Source organism: Sorex fumeus, unplaced genomic scaffold (genome assembly GCF_029834395.1).
Source record: "Sorex fumeus unplaced genomic scaffold, SorFum_2.1 ptg000009l, whole genome shotgun sequence".
NCBI classification, from domain to species: Eukaryota; Metazoa; Chordata; class Mammalia; order Eulipotyphla; family Soricidae; genus Sorex; species Sorex fumeus.
Window position 1 is genome coordinate 22,862,692 of NW_026606066.1, and position 26,064 is coordinate 22,888,755.

General features: G+C 42.8%; 1 protein-coding gene across 2 annotated transcripts in view; it reads left to right on the forward strand.

The window, feature by feature from the left end:
• Positions 1-1,260: 1,260 nt before the first annotated feature.
• Positions 1,261-26,064, forward strand: part of UBR3 (ubiquitin protein ligase E3 component n-recognin 3) — a 178,775-nt gene continuing 153,971 nt past the window's right edge. For both annotated transcript variants that reach the window (XM_056110292.1, XM_056110293.1), the window contains exon 1: positions 1,261-1,942. In XM_056110292.1, coding sequence (XP_055966267.1) covers positions 1,353-1,942 — 590 coding nt within the window. In that variant the 5' untranslated portion in view covers positions 1,261-1,352. The remainder of the gene's footprint in view (positions 1,943-26,064) is intronic.

Sequence of the window (26,064 nt, forward strand, 5' to 3'; positions counted from 1 at the left end):
AGATTTTGCTAGATCAGGCTGTATAACCTGTGGGGAATTTTATTCTTTAGGTTTGAGATGGTGTCTGGGGATATTTATGAATAGAGCTTTAATTAATTTTTAGGATCAGGCAAGTTGAAGCAGCACTGGTGTAGAAAGAGCAGAGTTTTGGAGTCAGAGGTTTCTGGTTTCTAGTAAAACTTCATTGATTGCCACCTGTACCTTTTGGAGCACATAAATTACCCTATAATAAGTGCCCTATAATAATAGTATTTAAGTGCAAGAATTATTCACACTCTTATTGGGAGGATAAAAAAAATGTATGAAGTACAGGACCCAAAATAAATATGCACTAACATTTCAGTTATTATAATTATGTTCCTTTTATTCAGATTTAATATCACATTATTTATTGATAATAACACTCATTCTTTGCTTTCAACATTTTACCAATAGTAGTGGTGTGGGAATGAGATTTGTAAAACAAAGGCAACAAGTTAATATCATCATTAAGTTCAAAGTCATTTATTTTTACAGAAAGTAAATCACTTGGGCAGGATATTGTCAGAACAGGGTTGTGGGGTAACCTGTAGGGTGGAGTAGGGTGTGGATTGGAAATAATAAAGATCCAGGGGCAGGAAATGATAAAGCTTCAGAAAGCAGTGGTTTCCCTCATATAGAGACTTTGACTAGCTGGGGTACATAGGGGAAAGACAAGGTAGGCCTTTGAGAGAATTAGGCATTTAAGTTTTATTTCTACTAAAGATTTTGACCTGGAGAATGAGAGAGGGTACTTTAATCTTCTACGAATTATATATTTTGGGTAATTAATCTGAGAGGAAGAATTGATTCAGGGAGGAAAGCTGGAGGTTGTCGCAATAACAGTAACTAGTAATTAAAGGTTTCCTAACAGTGGGAACCTACATCTCGAAAAGACTCGCAGACGCTTAAGGTACTTATAAAATTTGTTTAATTCTTAGAGTCCAGGGGACTAAAAAAAAAAAATTGTGCCTGTGCAAGATTTTCCAAAAATTGCCCATATCAAAAGAAGTAAAAGAATAAACAAACGAATAGACAGCGAGAGAAACGAGCGGATTTCAGGACCGTCCCTGAAATCAAGAGGTCTCAAATTTGGCCTTGAGACGGGAGGAGGGGAAGCCCCGGGAAGCCTTCCAGGCGCCGGGAGGAGGGGAGCGGGGAGGCCCCCCCGCGGCCCGAGGGGGCGTAGGGCTGGGGCGGGGATGCGGGAGGAGGTGCGGCGCAGCTCGGGATATCGCGAGAGTTGGGCGGGCCGAGCCGTCGCAGCAGTCAATTCCCCCACCCTCCGGGGAGGACCGCCGGCCCTGGACTCCTCCAAATTCTGAGCTCTCATCATGGCGGCGGCGGCGGCAGCCACGGCGGCCGCGGCGGCCGTCGGGGGGCCGCAGCCGCCCCAAGCCGAGCTGCCGGCTCCCGGGCTGGTCCTGGACAAGGCGGCCACCGCCGCGCACTTGAAGGCGGCCCTCAGCCGGCCGGACAACCGGGCAGGTGCGGAGGAGCTGCAGGCGCTGCTGGAGCGGGTGCTGAGAGGCGGGCGGCCGGGGGCCGCGGCGGCGGCGGCGACGGCGGCGGCGGCGGCGGCGGCGGACGGCGACGAGGCCCCGGGGGCGGGCGGCGGCGGCGGCCCGGGGGCGGCCGAGGAGGAGGCCCTGGAGTGGTGTAAGTGCCTTCTGGCGGGCGGCGGCGGCTACGAGGAGTTCTGCGCCGCCGTGCGGGCCTACGACCCCGCGGCGCTCTGCGGCCTGGTCTGGACAGCCAACTTCGTGGCCTACCGCTGCCGGACGTGCGGCATCTCCCCGTGCATGTCGCTGTGCGCCGAGTGCTTCCACCAGGGCGACCACACCGGGCACGACTTCAACATGTTCCGCAGCCAGGCCGGGGGCGCCTGCGACTGCGGGGACAGCAACGTGATGCGGGAGAGTGGGTGAGTGGAACCCTTGCACGCCCCCCGCTCCACCCCTGACCCAGCAACCCTCCCCCCGCCCCCGCTTCCCCCACGCCCTTCACCGGGCCCGGGGTGGGGGTCACCGCGGGCGAGCACGGCCGGGGTGGGGGTGGCTGGCCGGGAACACCCGAGGAGGCCCCGGGAGCGGTGGCAGGGAGCCGGCCCCGAGCTGTCAAGGGAAGGCCGTGGGGGAGGGTGCAGCCACATGGGGATGGAGGTGACGGAGCTGTCAGTGGGGGAAAGGGGGTGGGGAGAGCGCGGAGCTTGGGGAGGGAGGGCGGCTCTGCATTTTTTTCTTTTTTTCCGGAGACACCGGGGCGAGTGAGTGGTAGCGAGGGAAAAACGGTGCGTGTGGGAGAAGGGGAGGGTGGAGGAGGGAAGGCCGCGGAGACCGCGGAGTCGAGCTGTCAGTCGAGGGCTGTGCGGCTCGCCCGGTCCTGGGGGAAGAAAGGGACGCGGGGAGGGAGCGTTGCCTGGGAGCGGGGATGGCGTTGGGGACCGACTCGGGGTTGAGAGCAGGGATGAGGTGGTCCTTGCAATTGTCGGGATGGGCAGGTGGCGGAGGTGGGGGTGTGTGTGTATGGGGGGGGTGGGAAGGACCACTGAACCGTCTGAAAGAAGCTCTGGAGCTGAAGGGGCTTGCGGGAGGAGGGAAGGGGAGGGGCCTGAATGAAAAGCTACTGTGTAGCTGTCAGTGGAGTATTTGGCCTGCGGGAGAGTCAGAGTTGGGCTCCCGAGCGCTCGGAGACTAGCCCCCATAGCAGAAGAACAACCGAAGCACCCAGTTGCAAGGACACTTGAGTCCGTGACTATTATGTGAACATGTATCTGAGAGTGGACGCTCAACAACTGTCCTTTTGCCTAGGCAGGATGTACCAGGGTTGTTGGGACTGAGCACAACAGACGGTTCAGAGGTTGCAGTAATTGCCGAGTTGGTATGTAGTGACCTGGCTTGAGACACGATGTCAGTGTCAGGGGAAGTACTAGGAAAAGAATAAAGTGTAAGTGGATTTTTGGCTGGGCCGCAGTTGAGACAGTTATGTCAGCAAGTTCAGTTTTTCAAGATTTTCAGTGTTCAGGTATTAAAATTAATATAATCTCTTAAAAGATGGCCACTGTTTTCTTCTTTGGAGTACTTGGATCTTACTGTTCCTCCAGAATGTTATATGTACTAGGTCCAAGCAAGACTCCTGGAAGTTAAAAAATGATAAAGGCATTCAGGACCTACACCATATGCTTACACTAGAGTAGCAAATGATAGTTTGGGAGTTAAAAGAGACTCTCCTAGAGAGCAAAAGAAAAGAGATCCAGAAAGGTTTTTGAGCTTGTTGGTAATACTAATAAGAATAGCTATAGAAATAGTTAACATTTCAGAATTTAAAAATGTATGCCAGATACTTATAATTTAAAAAAAATTCAATAATTTGGATAGGTAAAATATTTATGTAGCTTAAAAAATCCCACTCCCCATTTATAAAAGTCCCCCCAAAAACCCAGAACGTACTTGAGGCTTCCCTCCCATTCTACCTTCTATCTATCCAGTTTCTTCCAACCATTATTTCTCTTAGTACAAAAATAAACAGGGATGAGCATGTACAGTTACTTTTGCTTAACCAGTGTTTCAGGGTTGGAATACATAGTTCCACAGTGGTTCCAGTAGGCAGTGCCTAGCTAAGATGTATTGTAGGCCACTCTAGGATTGTGTACTTACACTCACACATCAGCACATTGTTGAAATTGTCTAATAAAAATTTCTCAGAAAGTGTCTATGAATGATGCACCTCTGTATTTTTATTTTTCAGTCTTTCTATGGGAAAAGTTACCTAGCATATATATTGTTTACACGTCTTGCATTTTCACTAAGAGGTCTTTCCAGGTCAATTATACAAAATACTAATTCTATTTACAAAACAACAACAAAACCCCAAACTGCTGTACAGTGTTCATGTCATGAATTTTCTGTTTTTATTTTAGTCATCACTTTCTTTTGACATTTGAATTTACAGTAAGAAACCCAGTATAGGCTTGTGATCTAGCTCAGTGGAAGAAGACATATTTGAAGCCATACGTTCAGTCTCCAACAGCAGGAAAAAGACAAAGCAAAACAAAGAACAAATCCAAACAAACAAACAAACAAACTAAAAATGTATTAGCGAAGTCTTTTCACACCTGTGGAAGAATATTGATGGGATAAGTTCTCAAAAGTAGAATTTCCATATCACCTTTCATAAGGGTTAGCAAGTGCTAAGAGTAGTGAGTCTCTAGGAGAGACTCACTGTTTTCCAGCAGTTTATCTTCAAAAAGTGTTGTGTATGGTTTTGGATTTTTGACCATTTATTTGATGTATAGTGATCCAGTAGTATATGCTTCATGTGATTTAACTGATTTAATTTTCAACAATCTAATATAATTACTGTGTTTATCCCTTTCAGAAGAGATCAGATTGCAGTGTTCCTCATACCCACCTTCCCCAACCTGCGCTTGGGACATCTCTTAGCTGTGCATTGCTGGGGACAGAACCCAGGCCTCCTACATTCAAGGCTTTGCAACCCCTTGGGCTCTGTCTGACTCTGGACTGCAATTTATTTTAGTTTTGGGGTCATGCCTGGCTATTCTGAGGGGTCACTCCTGGCTCTGCATTTAGAAATTACTCCTGATGGTGCTTGGGGGGCCATATGGGAAGCAGGAGATTGAAACTGCCGTGAACAAGGCAAGGGCCTTACCCACTGTACCATCTCTCCTGCACCTGGGCTATAGCTTAAAAAAAACTTGTTCAGAGTCTGGAGAGGTGGCTCGAAAGAGCTGGAATTCATGTAGGAGTCCTGAACTAGGTCCCTGGCATCCCATGGTGTCTTCCAAATGCATGTCTGGAGTAGTGCTTCTCCAGCACCAAAGATAAAAATCCACAGGTCATCAGTTTGTCAGGTTTACACAAATAGTAAAGTAGGGATGCTGGTTACACACCACTTCTATTGCTTGTACAAATAGCATTGTTTTTGATGCTTCTGTTTAATACTGTATTTTGTCTTAAATAATAAAATGTATACATATGTGTGTCGATATGTATTTTTTTGGTGTGTACATATATATGCACCATTCTTATTTTTGTATGTTTCTTTTCTATTTTGGGCTCACCTGGTGATCCTCAGGGCTTATTTTAGTCTCTGTGCTCAGGAATCACTCCTGGCCGACTCAGGGGGACTTTCTGGGGTGCGGGCATTGAACCTGGGTTGGCCTCATATAAAGCAAATGCCCTACTTGCTGTACTATTGCTCCTGCCCATTTTTTCCCCTTCTTTTCTTTTAAACATCTTTTTAAAAACAGGAATTTCAGAACAGAATATCCTCTACTGATACTTAGACACTTTTTGTTGTTGAAGTGCCAGAGATGGAAACCAGGAGTCCTTGCGTGTAAGGCCTGTCCTTGACCTTTGGTCCCCATCCACCCCAGCCCTACCTTGTAGTAAGGTTTACTCACTCTAGCTTTTTTTAAAAAGTTGAAAATTATATTGATTTTTATATATATTTAATATATAAAATATATTGATTATCCTGAGTTTTAGAATGTAGTGGTAATTACCAGATTCATCTAGATGAGATGCAAGTCTGGTTTCTAGTTTTGATGCTTCAATACCAGAGTGGATATATATCTGAGAGTTGAATTGAGGATATTCATACAGATATAGGGCATCTGAACTATAGGTAATCCACATCCTGATTTCTTTACATTTGGCTTTACTCAAAATTTGTAGATAATTATTTTCCTGAAGACTGTAAACTTATGTGATTTGATACTTAGTAATTAAAGCTAGTGGTCTTTATCTGAAATATAGTGCTGTTGCCTGTATGTGACAGGAGTGTCTTTTTTTTTTTTTTTCCTTTTGTGTCACACCTGGCAATACACAGGGGTTACTCCTGGCTCATGCACTCAGGAATAACTTCTGGCGGTGCTTGGGGGACCATATGGGATGCTGGGAATCAAACCCAGGTTGGCCACGTGCAAGGTAAACGCCCTACCCGCTGTGCTATCTCTCCAGCCCCAGCAGTCAATAAATTTTAAAGATTTTGTTTTTCTCTGTCTTCATAGAAGAAACCCTCCTGTGATGAGTATGATAGTGTATGAATTGAAATGGGAATGGATAGGAAATCAGAATGTGTATTACTATTTGACCTTCAAATTTATAATTAGAGAAGTTTATATTTTCTTTTTTGTACAGACTCAGATTTTTTCAAGGGCTGTTCCTGAGTCTGTATTCAAGAGTGACCCTTGGTGGTGCTTGGTTGACCATTTGTAGTGCCAAGGACATAAATTGGGGTCATCTGGGTGCAAGGGGTCACAGAACTATTTTTTTTTTGTTGGATAGTATTGATATAATAAATACAGTGATTTTAGCGGGTCTACAAACCAAGGGAAGAAAACAACGTGCACTTCACTTGTTTTGTTATTCTAAGCCCCGTGGTGCTCAGGACTTACTGACCCATGACTCTGTGCTCAGGGATCACTCTTGGCAGTGCTCGGGGGACCATATAGGATGCTAGGAATCGAATCTGGGTAGGCCACATGCAAGATGCCCTACCCACTCTACTATCACTTTGACCCCTTTGTTTTTTGAAGCAAAATAGATTTTATTTGGAGGGGTTTTTGGGGGTGTGGGGGTATGGGGGGGGAGAGAGAGAGAAGCACTAGGGAGACTGCGGGCTTCTCCAAGGGCAGAGACAACCCCTACACACATCCCAGCAGTTAGACACAAAAGCATGAAAGTACACATCTCAAGAGGGGAGATGTGGGTGACACATGTGCTTGGGCACCACGTGTTCTCTGCCACATGGGCGCAAGCAACACATGGATTCAGACAGCTTATGCACCCACTCTGACCTCTTTGACCCTTAATTTTTGTGGCCAGTACACATACATGGTTCTTGGTATGACTGGAAATAATTTTCAGGGCTGGGATGGCAGACTGCAGAGCTTGTAGATTTGTGCTCAGTGGGATACCAGGGATTTGAACTCAAGATTAAACTTGCAAGACATGGCTCTTTCTCTGGGCCCCTATTATGTTTTTGGGCCACACCCAGCAGTACTTAGGGACTACTTGTGACTCTGTACTCAGAGGTTACTCCTGGCAGTAATCAGGGGACCAAATGTGGTGTCAGGGATCCAACCAAGTTTGGCTGCATGCAAACCCCTGTACTATGTCTCTGACCCCTCACAATTTTTTTTTTTTTTTTGGTTCACACCTGGTGATGCACAGGGGTTACTCTCCTGGCTCTGCATTCAGGAATTACTCCTGGTGGTGCTCAGGGGACCATATGGGATGCTGAGAATCGAGTCCAGGTCTCCGCGTGCAAGGCAAACGCCCTACCCGCTATACTACCACTCCAGCCTCCTCACAGTTATTTCTTAATGTCTTTTAAATATCCAGTGAGTGTTCAGCTTTTCTCAGTTGTTTTATAGATGACTTTTTAAACTCCCTCCGCCCCTTCCTTTGTTGTGATTCTCCTCAGGGTCATTTCTGTGACTGTTGATTTGATGGAATTGTGCTCATGTCTAGCTGTGGTGTTCACGCATTTAGCTGTGGGGGTTGTGCATCAGGTATGGTGCTCCAGCTCTGCCGAGGTGCTCGCCAGGGTTTGTGCTTCTTTATTTGTAGTGCTTTCTGCCTAATGCACTCCTAGTTGAGGTACACAAGGTATGGTTGTGGTGTTCATGGGGGGCAGTTGTTGTCACTGCCATGCTCACACGTGTGTTTGCCAGGAGTCACTGGTTCTGGTTATGACACTTGTCCATCTCTTTAATTGTGGTGCGTGCTGGGAGTTGTACCACTTTTTGTGTTGCTTACACACACCTGGCTTTGGCGTGGCCATGGTCTGTATTATGGGATGCTGGAGTTTTGAACTTGTGACCATATGATTATAAGGCAGGCATTTTGAGTTCCTGGCCGTTCCCTGGCCTCATTAATATTTCTTTTTGGTGTGTCTTATTTTTTGGACCACACCTGCCAGTGCTCAGGGCTTATTTCTGGCTCTGCACTCGGGAATAACTCCTGGCGGTGCTCAGGGAACCGTATGGGATGCCAGGATTGGGACCCGAGTAGGCCACGTGCAGATGGTGTACTTTCTATACTGTTGCTCTGGCCCCTGTTTCCTTTTTTTTTTGGGGGGGGGGGGCGCGTGTGTGGGGCTACACCCAGTGATGCTCAGGAGCTATTCTGGTTCTGTGATCATTCCTGGTGGTGCCTGGGGGACTCTGCCTTGCTGGGAACCAGACACAGGGCCCTTACATGAAAAGCATGTGCTGCAGCCTTTGTGCTACCTCCCCTGCTAACACTGTCTTTTAAAGACTGGGTTTTCAGTTTTGGCAGAGTTCATTTTATTCATGTATTTTCATTTGAATTCTGTCTTTGGTATTAGTTAGCAGTAAGAAATGTTTACCTAACTCAAGACTAAGATTTTCTCCTGAAGGGGTTATAGGTTTAGATCTTATGAAGGCTTTTTAAAATCGATTTAATTTTAAATAGATTAAATCTATTTAAAATTGATTTTTATAAATGTGTTTGCCTAAATATTCAGGACTCAATTAAGAAGGTGAAAAGTAATACCTGGAGATTTAGCTCAATGGTAGGTCACTTGCCTTATATGTGTGAGACTCTAGGTTTGATTATTGGCACTGAAAAAGAAAAAAAGAGAAAAAAATGTTTTATTTTACACCAAAGAATTGAAATTTGGGATATATAGATTCAGGCTGAAAAGCTAAAATATACCCCCAAGTAGGAATAATTAGAATTTTTATGACAGTTAAGAGGAAGGTAAGCAAGGTGGTAAAAGAAAAGAGTGATTAGTGTCAATAAGGCTTAAATTTTCACTGTCTATATAATTGGTTGTTGATTTGATGGAAAGGATTTAAAGGTAATTGATCTTATTCTTTGAATAAAAGTTCATAATCATCAGTTACTAAAAAGTTTTTAGAAACAATTGCTTTTGATTGAGAAAATAACCCAGAGGACTAGCGTGCATGTGATGGGCCCAGGTTTTGATCCCCAGTTTTGGTGAGACGGGCAGTACAATTTTCTTTCTTTCTTTCTTTCTTTCTTTCTTTCTTTCTTTCTTTCTTTCTTTCTTTCTTTCTAATGTGGGAATACTGCTATTTATTCAGCCACTAATTAGCTAATTGAATTGGACATGAACTCCACCTTACTTTTTTTTTCATTTTTTTATAATTTTGTTTATTGAATCACTGTGAGAGCAGTTACAAAGCTTTTGGGTTTAAGTCTCTGTCATACAATGAAACACCCGTCCCTTCACCAGTGCCCATTCTCCACCGCCAAAAACCCCAGTATACCTCCATCCCACACCTTCTCCCTACCTGTGGGGCAGATGATTTCCACATTACACTCTTTCTACTTTGATTACAGTCAATATTTTGACACTAGATCCACCATTATTATTTGAGATTTTACCCCAACACTCAGATCTACTGAAAAGGCAACACTAGACAATTTGTTTTCTATTTCTGGTTAAGAATAACATATGATATCACGTGGCTGCAGTATTGGCTGCGTGATTTTGAAATTCTGAAGGTTTTTTTTTTTTTTGCTTTTTGGGTCACACCCAGCAATGAACAGGGGTTACTCCTGGCTCAACACTCAGGAGTTACTCCTGGTGGTGGTGCTCAGGGGACCATATGGGATGCTGGGAATCGAACCCAGGTCGGCTGCGTGCAATCTCTCCAGTCCCGAAATTCCGAAGTTTTAATACTTAAATCTAGAGGAATTTCTGCCAAAACCTGCTGGGTTCCAAGATTTGTTCCTGAGTCTCTGGGGTCATGGCTGTTAAGTAGCTTCATCAGGAGCCAGAAAGGTCATTCATGGGCAGTGACTTGGGGTCTCATTGGGATGGGGAGGAAAGGGCCGGCTCCACCCCATCCTATGAGGCCCTGCGTGACTTGTCATTGACGGCCCAAACCTGACTCTCCAGTGGCTTCTGGAGGATGGTAGCCACCGAGCTGCCTATAGGGAGCAGGTGGAGGGACAACACCTTTTCCCCCCTGGAGTGGCCCGGCGACAGTAACCTCCTGCGGTATCTGGACGCATTTTTGCCAAAAGCCACTGGGTTCTGAGATTTGTTTCTGAGTCTCTTGGAAATTGGCCATTAAGCAGCTTGATCAGGAGCCAGAGAGGCCGTTTGTGGGCAATGACTCGGGGTCTTGTTGGGGTGGGGAGGAAGGGCAGTACAATTTTCACTCATGATCTATGTCTTCTTTTTTTTTTTTTTTTTTTGCTTTTTGGGTCACACCCGGCAATGCACAGCGGTTACTCCTGGCTCTGCGCTCAGGAATTACCCCTGGTGCTGCTCAGGGGACCATATAGGATGCTGGGAATCGAACCAGGGTTGGCCACGTGCAAAGCAAATGCCCTACCCGCTGTGCTATTGCTCCAGCCCCTCTATGTCTTCTTTTAAAATGACTTCTCAGAAATCAGCATTTTTATGTATGGCATGAAGTATGAATGAAAGTTCATAGTTTTATACCCAGTTGTGGAAAACTTTTGTTTTTTCATTGAATAAACATTTGCACCTATGGTGAAAATTAGTTCACATAGCTGTGAATTGGCTTTGGACGTTCTTTATGCCAGTACCTATTTGTCTTCATTACTGAAGCTTTGGGCTGGAGTGATAGCACAGCTGGTAGGGAGTTTGCCTTGCATGTGGCTGACCGGCCGACCTGAGTTTGATTTCTCTGCCCCTCTCAGATAGCCCGGCAAGCCACTGAGAGTAGCTTACCTGCACGGCAAAGCCTGGTAAGCTACCTGTATTTGATATGCCAGACACAGTAACAAGAAGTCTTACAATGGAGACGTTACTTGGCCTGCTCGAGCAAATTGATGAACAAGGGGAGGACAGTGCTACAGTGCTACTGAAGCTTTATGGCACACTTTGAAACTTGATAATGTTAGCTTTCTAATTTTTTTATATTAAAATTATTATTGCTATACCTTTTTTATGTCTGTGTGAATTTTTTTTTTTTTTTGCTTTTTGGGTCACACCCGGTGATGCACAGGGGCCACTCCTGGCTCTGCGCTCAGGAATTACCCCTGGCGGTGCTCAGGGGACCATATGGGATGCTGGGAATTGAACCCGGGTCTGCTGCGTGCAAGGCAAATGCCCTACCCACTGTGCTATTGCTCCAGCCCCTGGGTGAATTTTATTTTATTAAAGAAAACTTTTTTGGTGTATGGGCCACCCTGGCGGTGCTCAGGGTTTATTCCGGGTTCTGCACTTAGGGATTACTCTTGGGGAGCTCATGGACCATGTGTGGTGCCGGGGATCCATGTGCAAGACAAGCACCCTACCCACTGTACTATCTCTCCAGCTTCTCCATGTGAATTTTAGAATGTCTCTTTCTATAAGAAAACCTGGAACTTTGATTGGGTTTGAGTTGAATCTGTAGATTGATTTCGGTAATTGTCATCTTAAAGGTAATGAATCTTCCAACATACGTGGTAAATCTCTTCATTTATTTATGTCATCTTCAGTTTTTTTCAGTAGTGCATTGAGTTTTCGGTTTATAGATGCTGCACATTTCTTTATGCTGTTATAAAAGGTAGTTGAAAAGATTTCAATTTTTGATTGTTGCTAGTATTATAGAAACATAATTGAGTTTTGCATATTGATCATGTATATTGCAGCCTCACTAAATTAAATTGTTCTAGAAGCCTTTTGTAGATCCTATTAGACTTTTTATTTAGATCAGAGGTTCCCAAACTTCTTGACCCACTGACCCACTGCTCCATTTCAGAAAAATAAAAAATCATCTCTGCACCATTGTCCCAGCACCCTCGGGGGGGGGGTTGTCACCCACTTTGGGTAATAACTGATTTATCTGAGTTTTGACTGAATAAAAATACTTTTACTTTTTGTTTTTTCAATATTGATTTTTACCTTGGAAACTGACCTAATCTTAACACTTATGCACTGAACTCTGATGAATAGGCAGGGGCATCCTTTGTGGAATTCTTTCCTTTTTGAATCTGTACTATGAAGTTATGCTGCATTGATTTTGTTTTTTTCTTTCTTTTTTGGGTGGGGATCACACTCAGCAGTGCTCGGGGTTTATTCCTTGCTCTGCGCTCAGTGTCACTTCAGGTGGGGCATTGGGGGACCATTTGGGGTCCTGGGATTGAATCTTGGTGCTAAGCATTATGATTAAAAGATGAATTGTCAAATGGGATTGAAACAAGCACAATCCAATACATACTCTATCTAGATATACTTTGATGACATTATTTTAGCGTAAGGTAAAAACATAATGACTCATGTACAAGTAGACTTCTGACAGGTAACACCCTCTTTTCCAAAATTATAAAGCACTCTCCCAAATGCTTCCTGGGTTACACTTGGTGATATTTGGGAAGCCATGAAATGCTGAGTATTGACTCAAAGTTGGTCCTATGTGTGACTCCTAAACTAGGGCTGTCTTTGCAAAAAGTCTTTGAGTGTGTGTGTGTGTATGTGTGTGTGTATGTGTGTGTGTGTGTATTTGACTTTTGGGCCACACCAGTGGTGTGCTGGGCTTACTTTCGGTTCTGCATTCAGGCAAACTCAGGGAAAAATATGGGATATTGGGGATAGAACCCGGGTCTCTGGCCCCAAACTCATATATTTATAAATATAATATATAATGTTAATAAATTAATATATAATAAATATAGTTTATATACTGCTACATAGCATAATATATAATTTTAAAATATACATAAATATACATAAAATATAGCATAATTTTATGTATATAAAATATAGCATAACTATATAACATATAGTAAATATATATAAATAAATATGCATGTATTGTCTCTTGGGGGATCATACCTAGCGATGCTCAGGGGTTACTCCTGGCAGTGTTCAGGGGACCATATGGGATGCTGGAGATTGGTTGGCTGTGTGCAAGGCTTTTCCGCTGTATTATCTCTCCGTCCTCCAAATTTAGACTTTTTTTTTCTTTTTGGGTCACAGCCACCTATGCTCAGGGGTTATTCCTAGCTCTGCAATCAGGAATTACTCTTGACACTGTTTGGGGGACCAGATGGGATGCTGGGGATTGAACTCGGGTTGACTGCGTGCAAGGCAAATGCCCTACCTGCTGTACTGTCACTCCGGCCCCCAAACTCAGATTTTTAATGAGATGCTTAACTCATTTAATTATGGACATAGTTGTAATATAGAATAATATACAATATTCTTATAGCTACATTTTTGTCAGTCACCTAAGTGGACTTTCTCCTGTATATACGCTCAGAAAAAATACCCATAGAAAATGTCTAACTTCTTTCTTTTAATTTGGGGGAGTGCTTTATAGTTTTGGAAAAGAGGGTGTTACCTGTCAGAAGTCTACTTGCATATGAGTCATTATGTTTTTACCTTAAGCTAAAATAATGTCATCAAAGTATATCTAGATAGAGTATGTATTGGATTGTGCTTGTTTCAATCCCATTTGACAATTCATCTTTTAATCATAATGCTTAGCTTATTCACCTTTATTCTAATTTTTGACAGTTTTATTATCATCCACTACCTTGCATTTATCCATTTTGCATTTTTTTTTTGGCCTTTTGGGTCACACCTGGCGATGCACAGGGATTACTCCTGGTTCTGCACTCAGGAATTACCCCTGGCAGTGCACAGGGGACCGTATGGGATGCTGGGAATCGAACCCGGGTTGGCCGCGTGCAAGGCAAATGCCCTACCTGCTGTGCTATTGCTCCAGCCCCATTTTGCATCATTTTTTAACCTTTCCCTACTCAACAATTTGTAAAGTATATATCACGGTTCTCAAATCCTTTTTGGGCGGGAAAGTAAAGGGTAACAGTAGTAACTCATTGAGCAGTTTCTTAATGAGTAGTAGCTGCCATAGGTAAAACTTTATAAATCTTCCTGGAGTAGCACTGTAGCACTGTCCTCCTGTTGTTCATCGATTTTCTCAAGCGGGCACCAGTAACATCTCCATTGTGAGACTTGTTGTTACTGTTTCTGGCATATCAAATACGTCAAGGGTAGCTTGCCAGGCTTTGCCCTGCGGGCAGAAAACTCTTGGTAGCTTGTCAGGCTCTCCAAGAGGGGCGGAGGAATCAAACTCAGGGTCGGCCATGTGCAAGGCAAATGCCCTACCTGCTATGCTGTCATTCAGGCCCAGATCTTCCTGGAGTATGTTGTATAAATAGTAGTTTGAAACATGAACTAGTGTTTAGGTCTGAACTGGTATACATTCTCAAGTGCTTTAATTTGTCTGTTTTTTGCCCTCCATAGTTATTTTTTTCCTGACACAGACATACCTCAGAGATACTGTGGGTATGGTTCCAGACCATAGTAATATAGTGAACATCATAATGGAGTGAATCACATGCATTTTTTAATTTCCTGGTGTTATAATAATTATGCTTACACCATGCTGTAGTATGTTAACTCTGTATAGGATTATGTCTATAAAATATATTTTAATTAAAAATACTTTATTATAGAAATACAAACCATCATTTGGGCCTTCTGCAAATTGTAGTCTCTTTGCTTATTATAAAAAAAATTATAGGGGCTGGAGGGATAGTAGAATGAGTAGGGTGCTTGTCTTGCATGTGACTGACCCAGGTTTGCTACCTTACAGAGGCAAGGCGAGTTCTCTTTTCTGCTTGTTCACATCTCTGGCCTTGATATAGAGATTATAGTGTTAGAGCATACCTTGGGTATTATTTACTACCATCTCTTCATTTTTCAGCTGATAAATAACGTAAATTTTTGAAGCAATGATTCTTACCTTTGTGTTTTCAATACTTTCCTCACAATCTAAAAGCACTGGTCTCATTTCATTAAGAAATTAATAAATTAGTGGGTTCACGTGATTAATAGATTAGTTGACTTCTGTTTTATATTGTCCTTAGGATCCTCCTAGAATAGGAGCAGACTGCCTATGAATTAACTGTTTTGGTAAATTGGAGCATACTCCTTTTATTTATTTATACTCTACCGAAGCAGAGTTGGGTAGTTGTAAAAGACTGTGTGACTTGGAGCCATAAAATATTCACTGTTTGACTCACACAGAAAAAAATGTTGGCATCTATAAAAGAGTGATGGTTCCTTTTTCTTTTTCTATTTTTTTTTTCTTTTTGGGTCACACCCGGTGATTCACAGGGGTTACTCCTCGCTCTGCACTCAGGAATTTCTCCTGGCGGTGCTCAGGGGACCATATGGGATGCTGGGGATCGAACATGGGTCGGCTGCCTGCCAGGCAAACACCCTACCCGTTGTACAGTCACCTCTGGCCCCTCTTATTTTTATTTTTGCTTTTAAGCCCAACCCAGCAGTGCTTAGGTTTACTCTTGGTTCTGCCAGAGGACCATATTTAGTGACTGGGGCTGAACTGGGCTTGGCTGCATGCAATGCAAACACCTTACCTCCTGCATTGGCTCTGTAGATTTTTGTGAATTTAGAAATGCCTGTTCTTTCCCATCCAATAACATTATTAGTAAACCTATGAATGATTATTAACTTGATAACTTGACAGCTTATCAAAACCATAATACAGTGTATTTTGGTAAATACTAGATGTGTTTTTGCATTTACACTGTCAGTGTGTTTGTGTGTGTGTGTGTGTGTGCGCGCGCGCGCTCTCTTTGAATGAAGCTTGAATAATTTTTTTCTTATTTTTGCTGTCATGATCTAGTGTAAACATAACAACCATTTAGTAATTTGAATTCTAGATTGAAAGGTGAGAGGGAGGAATTACTTATGAATACTTGGGAAAATGGTGCTGCCATTCACTAGCCAAAATAAGGGAACCCAGAAGGGGAATGGGTTAGTACCTAAATGTATTTTTTTTTTAATCTCTGAAAGTAATCTGCTTTGGTAACTATATTACTCAGTGTACTGTTAGCCATTTTATAATTAAGATGTGCAGGATTTTATAATCTTGATCTTTAGCACTTCCTGAGATGTTAATGTTTCTTATTCTAATAATGGTAAAGTCTGGCTTTAAGGTTATTTGAAGTAATATTTAGCAGAGGTTTAAGGTAAGATTATGGGATTTATTATTAGAAAATATTAGGAATTTTTTTTTTTTTGGTGGGGGGATTGCCCAACAGGAGATCAGGATAACTCCTGACAATACTTTGACCAGCTAGCTAGTGGTAGAGAGTGGTTGGGCCCAGGGATGTCTAGTCTTATGCTCAGGGGACTTCAGCTCCACAGCCAGCTATGCTCGGGAGGCCTTGTGGTACTGGGGATTAAACCCAGGTTGCATCTTAACCACTGTACTATCTTCCAGACCGCAGATATTTTTTCATGTTTTAAATTAAAATGCACAGGGAAAGTATATAAAATTTAAGTGTACAGATAGCAGACCTGCTTATCTTGTTTATTTGTTTCTGCTTATTGTGCTTCCTTGTAGTTTGTAGACCTTCAAGAGGATTTTTTTAGAATATTATTCAGTTCACTGGGGGCATCCCATTTATACCTGACTAACTGGGCTGGATAGTTCAATGCTAGACCCTGGCAGTGTGGTGCAGCTCAGACTAAGTGATGCTGAGGACCACTGCAGTGTAGTCTGGGCTACCAGTGGTGCTAGAGGGAGGTTGCCATATTGTGCTGGGGATCAATCTTGCTTCCTCAGATATATAAGATATGTGCTTCTGACCCTTATGCTGTCTCCCAGACCTTGATCCTAAACTCCTTGGTCTTACACATACTAGGCATGTGCTTTTACAAACCCTTGAGCCACATCATTGACTTTGAGCTATTTGCCTTTAAGCTTTGGATTTATAATTGTTTGTTATTTTAATAACTTAAGCATTTTATTTCTTTCAATTTTCAAGTCGTATTCTATATGTACTCTATAAATGAAGTTAGAAACTTAGGTTAAAAATCTTTTTCTTCTTTTTCTTGGCCATCTTCCGGCCATGAAACCCTAGTCATAGAGCTGGGAGTAACACTTGAGCATCTCTGGGAGTGTCCCAAAACCACTCTTTGTTCCTCCCTCCCAGATAATTCCAGGGGCCAGAGAGATAACACAGCAAATAGGGTGCTTGCTTTGCATGTGACCTACCTGAGTTTTATTCCCAACATTCCTTATGGTCCCCGAGCATAGTCAGGAGTGATTCCTGAGTGCAGAGCCAGAGTAAGCTCTGAATATCACAGGATGTGGCCTCAAAACAAACAAAAGGCCTGGTCTATATAACAGGTTTAAGAGCCAGTGTCAGTCTGTATATATATGTGTGTGTGTGTGTATGTGTGTGCGTGTGTATACATACACACATAATATAATAACACATATGTGTGTGTATATATACACACATATACACACATATAATACATATATATATATATATATATATATATATATATTAAGGCTACACCCTGTGATGTTCAGAGTTTCCTCCTGTCTCTGCACTCAGAAATTACTCCTGATGATCCTGGGGGACTATATGGATGCTGGGGATTGAACCTGGGTCAGTGCCATACAAGGCAAGCACCTTAATTGGTGTACTATCTCTCCTGTCCCTCTAAAATAATTCTAGGCAAACACAATTGTAAAATAAAGAAGAGCGATGGTGGGAATTGATGAAAAGAAAGTAAAAAAAGGATGGGAAAACACAAAGATTGAAGATGTAATGACAGATAAAACAACTAAACAAAGGTAGAAAGAGAATTGTTTAAAGGCAGCACACATAGCTTTCTTAGACACTTTCACCATAGAAGAGTAACCATTTCTCTGGGGAAGGTACCTGTGGGAGAGATAGTCCCGGGATTAAGGTGCTTGCCTTTATGCAGCTCAGGTTTGATCCCCAGCATCACGTATGGTCCCTGAACTCTACCAGGAGTTACCCCAGAGCACAGAGCCAGGAGTAAGCCTTGAGCTTTCTGGGTGTGCCCCCAAAACAAAGAGGTACAGGACAGAGTGAAGAGCAAGTTGAACAGTTTGATTTGCTTGTAGCAAATCATTTGCTTGTACTCCTTGTAGGAGTCAAAAATTTATCCTGGAATTAAATCTAAACAGCAAGAACGGTCTAAGCAACTCAGATACCTGAGTTATAAAAGTGTATCAGAAGGCTATGGATTGTCAAAATTAAGTCAAACATCAAAGAGCTAAACTCAGTGAACTAGTTTAAATAAATGTAGGACTGTATAGTATAAAAGTAACATACTATAAAATAGTCAAATTTGATTTTTCTATTTCAGGTTAGCACAGTGTGGGAATTAAAGCATCTTAGAGAGCAAGTTCTTTTTTACCGACAAAAATCAGGCCTGAATTAATCTAACAGAACACAGAAAATGATTTTAAAAAATTAATTTAAAAACAACCAAGAACCCACCAATAATCTCAGATTTTCAAATACTTTTTAAAAGAGCTACCGGTTACTTAGGCTGCATATAGAAGAGTCTTGGTCTCACAGAGCTACCTTCTTTTGGGTAGGAACAGGGAGAGGTACAGGAGAGAGGAGGACAGATATGAGAGTCCATCCATCATGTCATATGTGGGTCAGTGCAGGAGAATTTGCCCTTTGGCATGAGCCTATGAGCTGATCCCTGTATGGCCACAACAAAATGTACTACAATCTCTGGCTTATACCAGCTAAGGGTGTGCAAATACCACCATCAGAATATGATAGCACTGCAACAAAGTATGCAATTCTGGTACACACTGGGTACACAGTATTCAAAGTGTCAAGACCCTCACAAGCCTGGTAACCAAGAGTGTGACCCCCAGTTGTTGCAGTAACAATAACGAAAGGAAGAAGAGAAGGGAATTTTTTTGTTTTATTGTTGTTTTTAGGTCAGCAGTGCTCAGGGCTTACACCTGGCTCTGTGCTCAGGAATCACCTCTAGCAGGCTCAGGGGGCAATTCGGGGTGCTAGAAACCAACCTGAGTGGGCTGCATGTGTACAAATGCCTTACCCACGGTACTATCGCTCCAGCCACCACCCATTTAAAAAGCAAATACAAGCAGTAAAGGGGGCGGTAAAGGGTGAACAGTATTGAATTATCCTGCCAGCAAGCTTTTTGAGAAATTATACCGGGCCAGAGAGATATTGTAGCAAGTAAGGTACTTGTCTTGCAAGTTCCATCTCCAGCATTCCGTATGATTCCCAGAGCACTGCCGGAAATGATCCCCGAGTGCAGAGCCAGGGATAACTTCTAAACATTTCCAGATGTGGCCCCAAACTAAGGAAATAATATATAGGTTTCAGTCCAGGTGGAGGAGCTGCATCGGCAGCACAGCTCTGTATGTATTAATGGCTGAAGAGAGGCCTCTTTTCAAAGCTCCTGCTTCATCTGAGGCAGGCCTCAGGGTGTGGGTATGTTGCTTCCCTATGGAGAGAATTCACGTGGATATTGGTAGAGGACTTCCTCAGGCTCAGGAAAGACTGAAGAGGAACCCTTCTCTATGAATTGGGCATAGAGAGTCACACCAAATAGACAAGCAGCACCTGGAGCAGCAACCTGCTTTTCTAGGGAGGTGACCAGAATCCAGGTCCCAGGACCTTACCTGTGGGTTACAATCCCTTCCACCCTGAGAGGTGAGCTGAAGAATCCTGAAGCTCCCTGGAAAGGGGCACCATAGAGGGTGGCAGGAAGGAGTACCCAGAAAAGGTCGGAGGCTATCTCGAGACCGACCGCGCCTCCACCCCAAGCCAGTGAGCGAGGCTTCCTCAGAGAAGCCATGAAGAGCAAAGAGACACACATTTCATTCAGTAGCTCATTTTCTGAATAGACAGTAAAATAAGCCAGCTAATCGATATGAATAATAGAAGTTGTAAGAAAATACTTTGAGACCATGATTTTTATAAAGGGTATTTAGTAGAATGGCTCTTTTAAATAGGATTTGTCTAGAAAGGCCTTTCTGAAGAGATGAAATTCAGTTGACAGTCCAAGTATCAAGGAACTTTGGCATACAGCATTTAATGTGTAAGGCAGATGTCAAGAAGCCTGAGAGATGTAACTGCAATTAACAAGATTACTAAAGATCACTCTCCCAGGGCTGTAAATGTGACTCAGTGGTAACAGCTCATATCTTGTATGTATGAGGCCCCAGGTTCAGTTCCTCAGACAACCTCCCAGACAAACAGATAAAAACTTGTTCACAAGTAAATAAAGTAAATAGGATAGGAGGAAGGCTCTCTCCCCCCCCCCCTTTTTTTTTAATTGAGTCACTGTGAGATATAGTTACAAAGCTTTCATTGTTTGAGTTTCAGTCATACAACGATCGAACACCATCCCTCCACTAGTGGACATCAATGTCCCCAGTATTGTTCCCCTTTCCAGCCCTCCCCCTGCTTTTATGGCAGACAATTTCCCCCATACTCTCCCTCTACTTTTGGGCATTATGGCTTGTAGTACAGATACTGAGAGGCTATCACATTTTGTTCTTGATTTACTTCCAGCACACATTTCCCATCCCAAATGATTCCTCCAGTCCTCATTGACTTAGTGATCCCTTTTCTATTCCAGCTGCCTTCTCCCCTAGCTCATGGAACTATAAAGAGGAAGACTCTCTAGGTGGTTACTGTGGCTCCAAATTTAAAATGAGGATGGAAGTAATGTGTTCACATTAGCAGTTCACAGATCACAGAAATTTTCTTCTGTGAGATTCAGTGATCTGGAATTCTTAATTTTATTTAAGAGTTTTACAGTTTTTATTAGATTTTCAAAGAGGTTTATGAACCAAAAGAAGGTCAAGAATTAATGCAGAGGGGCTGGACATAGTACAGTGGATAGGTCCTTGTCTTGCATGCAACTGACCTGGGTTCCATCCCTATGACCCTATATGATTCCCTGGAACCTTGCCAAGAGTGATCCCTGAGCCCAGAGCCAGGAATAACACTCAGCACTGCTGGGTGTGGCTCAAGAACAATAACAACAAAAAGAATATGGAATGCTATGGTAATGAGTATGTGGTATATAATTAAAGCAGGCACGTAAACCAATGCATTAGAATTGAATGTCTAGAGATACAGTTGCATATATGGACAGTTAATTTATAACCATGGAGCCCAGAGCATAAGAGAGAGAAATAAAGTCTGGTAAACAAATGATGCTGGGAAAACCGAAAAGCTACAAGCAAAGGAATGAAATTATATCATTGTCTCATATCATGCACAAAAATTAATTCAAAATGAATTGAGACTTGGATGTGAGACCTGAAACTATGAAATGTGTCTAAGAAAATAGACAAACACTCCTTGATACTGGCTTCTGTGTTGACTTTGGGACTTTGACTCCATTGGCTTCTAGGGCTAGGAAACATGCTTTATGTGCCCCAGTTTGATCCCTGTCTCCTTGTGATTACCTGAGCACCACTGGGAATGACCCCCAAGCTCTGCCAGGTGTTTCCCAAAAATTAGAATCAAACCAAATCAAAAACAACGAAAAGACCCCTTGCTGATGGCAAAAAATAATTACAGTATACATTTGACTAAAGGTAAATATTCAATCTGAACACTTCACAGAACAGAGCAGGAAAAGAAATAAACCCATCCCAAAGTGGGCAGAACAGCTGAACAGACATCTGTATACCAAAGAAGACATAAGATGGTTAACAGGAACATGAAAATAATCACTTAGTATGAGGGAAAGGCAAATCAAAATGGAATGAGATAGTACCTCAGGTCAGTGAGAATAGCCCGTACCAGGGTTTTTTGGGGGTGAGGAGGATCCCATGTGACAATGCTCAGGGTTTAGTCCTGGTTCTGTCTCAGGGATCACTCTGGGTGGGCCTCAGAGGGTAATATTTGGCACCAGGGGATTGAACTTGGTTGGTCATGTTCAGTGCAAGCACTGTACCTGCTTTGCTCTATGGACCTCTATCAGGGCTTCTTAACTTTATGCACTTGCTACTCCTTTTTGTTTGAGAAAATTTTAGGCAATCCTGGATATATAGCCATGCATGATAAGCCACTGTCACTATCCTTCCGTTGTTCATCAATTTGCTCAAGCGGGCCCAATAACGTCTCCACTGTGACACTTGTTACTGTGTTTGGCATATCAAATATGTCACGGGTAGCTTCCCAGGCTTTGCCATGCGGGCGAGATACTCTCGGTAGCTTGCCACGAGAACTAATATTTACTAATACTCATTCCTAAGAAAATTTATCTTAAAATGATTCCTGTGTTGACTTGCATGACCGTAGAGTGGGTTTGTCATCCACAGTTTAAGAAACCAAAGGTCTATATGAAAAAGACCAGAACAACAGTTGCTGGAATGGCTGTGGAAATAGGAAATCCTTCTTCTACTGTTGTTTGTGATATAAATTGGTGGAGCCTTTATGGTAAACAGCATGCTAGTTAAACGAATTATAAGTGGACCCGTTGGAGCCACAGATCGAATAACTTAAAGAGCCTGGCATTCTTTAACCTTGACATAGCAGGAATTCATGGATTATACAGTAACACTAGCAAGACCAATTGGAGAAGCTAGAGCAATAGTACAATGGGTAGGGTGCTTGCCTTGCACACAGCTGACCCAGGTTCGATCCCTGATATCCCTTATGTTCTCCCTGAGCACCACCAGGAATAATTACTGAGCATTGCCAGGTGTGGCCCCAAAACATACAAACAAAAATAAAATGAATATTAGGATTAAAAGTTCTCTGGATGACTGCTACTGACCAAAAAGTTAGGAAAACATAAAAGCTTATTTATCCATAAAGAAGTGTTCAACACAGTTTCCTTGGCGAAGAATCTGGCAACAGGGAAGTATCTTAACGAACGCACCACGTGGGTTTTTGGCTCTATTGATGGAACAACTGTGTACATGGATTTTCTTTTGTAGCTGTTTCAGTTGGCCTTGTTATAAATAAAAAGATGGAATTTGGAGCTATATTCAGTTATGTAGAGAAGATGTTTATTGGCAGGAAAGGAAAGCCACCTATTTTGGTGGGAGAGGAGGGAGGCATACCTGATAGTGTTCAAGGATCACTCTCGGTGGAAAGGCACTCCTTTTTGTTTTGTTTTGTTTTTGTTTTGGGGCCACACTTGCAATGTTCAGGAGTTACTTTTGGCCCTGCACTCAGGAATTCTCAGAAATTACTCCTGGTGGTGCGGGGTGAGGGGGGTTGCGCATATGGGATGACAGGGATTGAAGCTGGCCCATGCAAGGCAAACATGCCCTCCACGTTGCGTTATTGCTCCAGCACTTAAAATGGTTCTTCATTTATTTATTTATTTATTCATTTATTCTTGCTAGTTATTATTTATTTATTTTTATTAGTGAAACACCATGAGGTACAGTTATAGACTTACAAACTTTCGTGCTTGGGTTTCAGTTATACAAATATCGAGTACCCATCCCTCCACCAGTGCCCAGATCCCAGTAGTCCTTCCACCTCCCCTCCCCAGCCTACCCCACCTCTGTGGCAGGGCTAAAATGGTTCATTTTAATATGAAAAGGCCCCATTGCATTCCAATCATGGGATTTGAGGTCTTGGAATAGAAGCTGTATATATGCATCTTTGTGGCAACTAGATCCCTGTGAATTGGGCATTCACTGCTGGAACTTGGAAGGACCTGGCATTAATGTTACTGAAGATGGTGGAGTGTTGATGGATGTTACAGGTGGACCATTTTACTTAATGTCACCAAGAATTATTGCTGCAAATAGTAAAGCAATGCTAAGGAGGATAGCTAAGGAAATTCCTATGATACCTTTGCAAAGAGACAATGCATATTAATTATAATAGCATCTCATCTTCACAGTTGCTTCTCAGATTTGCTGAAATACTGATGTTGCAAAATCTGTACGTCTGTTTCAGATGCATAAAATCGTTGGTTTAAATGATCATAGATATCTAGATTTAGAAGTTGCAACTTCTGTATTTTACTGAGACTAGGTAAGAATAAATGAAATGTTTGTTTCATTGTTTTAAAAATCTTGGATGTGCCAAACAAGTGAAAACAGAGATAGACAAATGGGACTATCTTAAACTAAGAAGCTTCTGCACCTCAAAAGAAACAGTGACCAAAATACAAAGACAGTCTACAGAATGGGAAAGGATATTCACCGAATATACATCTGACTGGCTGGAGCAATAGCACAGCGGGTAGGGCGTCTGCCTTGCACGCAGCCAACATGGCCGACCCGAGTTCGATTCCTCCGCCTCTCTCAGAGAGCCCGGCAAGCTACCGAGAGTATTCGATATGCCAGACACAGTAACAACAAAGTCTCCAATGGAGACGTTACTGGGCCCGCTCGAGCAAATCGACGATCAACGGGAGGGCCTTTACTTTACTTTACTTACACATCTGACAAGAGATTGATATCAAGGATATACAAAGTACTGGTTGAACTCCACAAGAAGAAAACATCCAATCCCATAAAAAAATGGGGCGACAAAATGAACAGAAACTTTCTCAAAGAAGAAATCCGAATGGCTAACAGGCACACGAGAAAATGCTCTACATCATTAATCATCAGGGAGATGCAGATCAAAACAACAATGAGATATCATTTCACACCACAGAGACTGACCCACATTCAAAAGAACAAAAGCAACCGATGCTGGCGCGGATGTGGCGAGAAAGGGACCCTCCTTCACTGCTGGTGGGAATGTCGACTGGTTCAGTCCTTCTGGAAAACAGTATGGACGATTCTCAAAAAATTAGAAATTGAGCTCCCATTTGACCCAGGAATACCACTCCTGGGAATATATCCCATAGAGACAAAAAAGTATAGTTGAAGTGACATCTGCACTTGTTTGTTCATTGCAGCACTGTTTACAATAGCCAGAATCTGGAAAGAACCTGAGTGCCCGAGAATAGATGACTGGTAAAGAAACCTTGGTACATCTACACAGTGGAGTTCTATGTAGCTGTTAGAAAAGATGAAGTCATGAAATTTATATACAAGTGGTACTACATGGAAAGTATCATGTTAAGCGAAATGAGTCAGAAAGAGAGGGATAGACATAGAAAGATTGCATTCATCTGGGGAACATAAAGTAACAAAATAGGAGACTAACACCCAAGAGTGGCTGAGATAAGTACCAGGAGTTTTTTTTTTTTTATTATTATTATTAGTGAAACACCATGAGGTACAGTTGTAGATTTACAATTTTTTGTGCTTGGGTTTCGATTATACAATGATCAAATACCCATCCCCCCACCAGTGCCCATTTTCCACCACCATGGATAATATCCCTCCCACCCCCATCCCTCCCATCCCACCCTGCCTCTGTGGCAGGGCGATCCCTTGTGTTCTCTCTCTCCTTTTGGGTGTTGTGGTCTGCAAAAGAGGCTTTGAGTGGCAAACATGTTCAGTTCATAGTCTACTTTCAACATGCATCTCTCCTCCTGGGAGGATTCTCCAAACATCCTTTATTTGGTGCTCCCTTCTCTATCTGAGCTGCCCTTTCCCCTAGAATGCCTGTACCAGGAGTTTTGCTCCATGGCCTGAAGGCCAGCCACACATGCTAGGGGAAAAGGCAGCTCAGATAGAGAAGGGAGCACCAAATAAAGGGTGTTGGCAGGATCCTTCCAGGATGGGAGAAGCATGCTGAAAGTAGACTATAGACCAAATATGACTGCCACTCAGTGCCTCTTTTGCAGACCACAACACCCAAAAGGAGAGAGAGAACAAAAGGGAATGCCCTGCCACAGAGGCAGGGTGGGGTTGGGGGGATGTGGGGTGGGAGGGATACTGGGACCCGTGGTGGTGGAAAATGGGCACTGGTGGAGGGATGGGTATTTTATCATCGTATAATTGAAACCCAAGCACAAAAATTTGTAAGTCTACAACTGTACCTCATGGTGTTTCACTAATAAAAATTAAAAAAAAATCTTGGATGTAAGAGTTAGTCACTTTCACAAAATACATAGGCAGTTTATGAGAGGTATAGCAACTGAAATAGTCGATTAGTAATTTAGGGTTTCTGAGGATAAAAACTCTAAAATGTTTTTAATCCTTTTAAATTAGAAAGGAAACCTTTTTTCGGGCACTGGGAATGGTATTTGGGCCATACATGGTGGTAGTGGCTACTCTTGACTGTGCGTAGGGATTGCTCTCAGTAGTTTTTGGGGGGAACTATGTGGTGCCAAAAATTTAACTGTTAAAAACATTTTTTGTTGTTT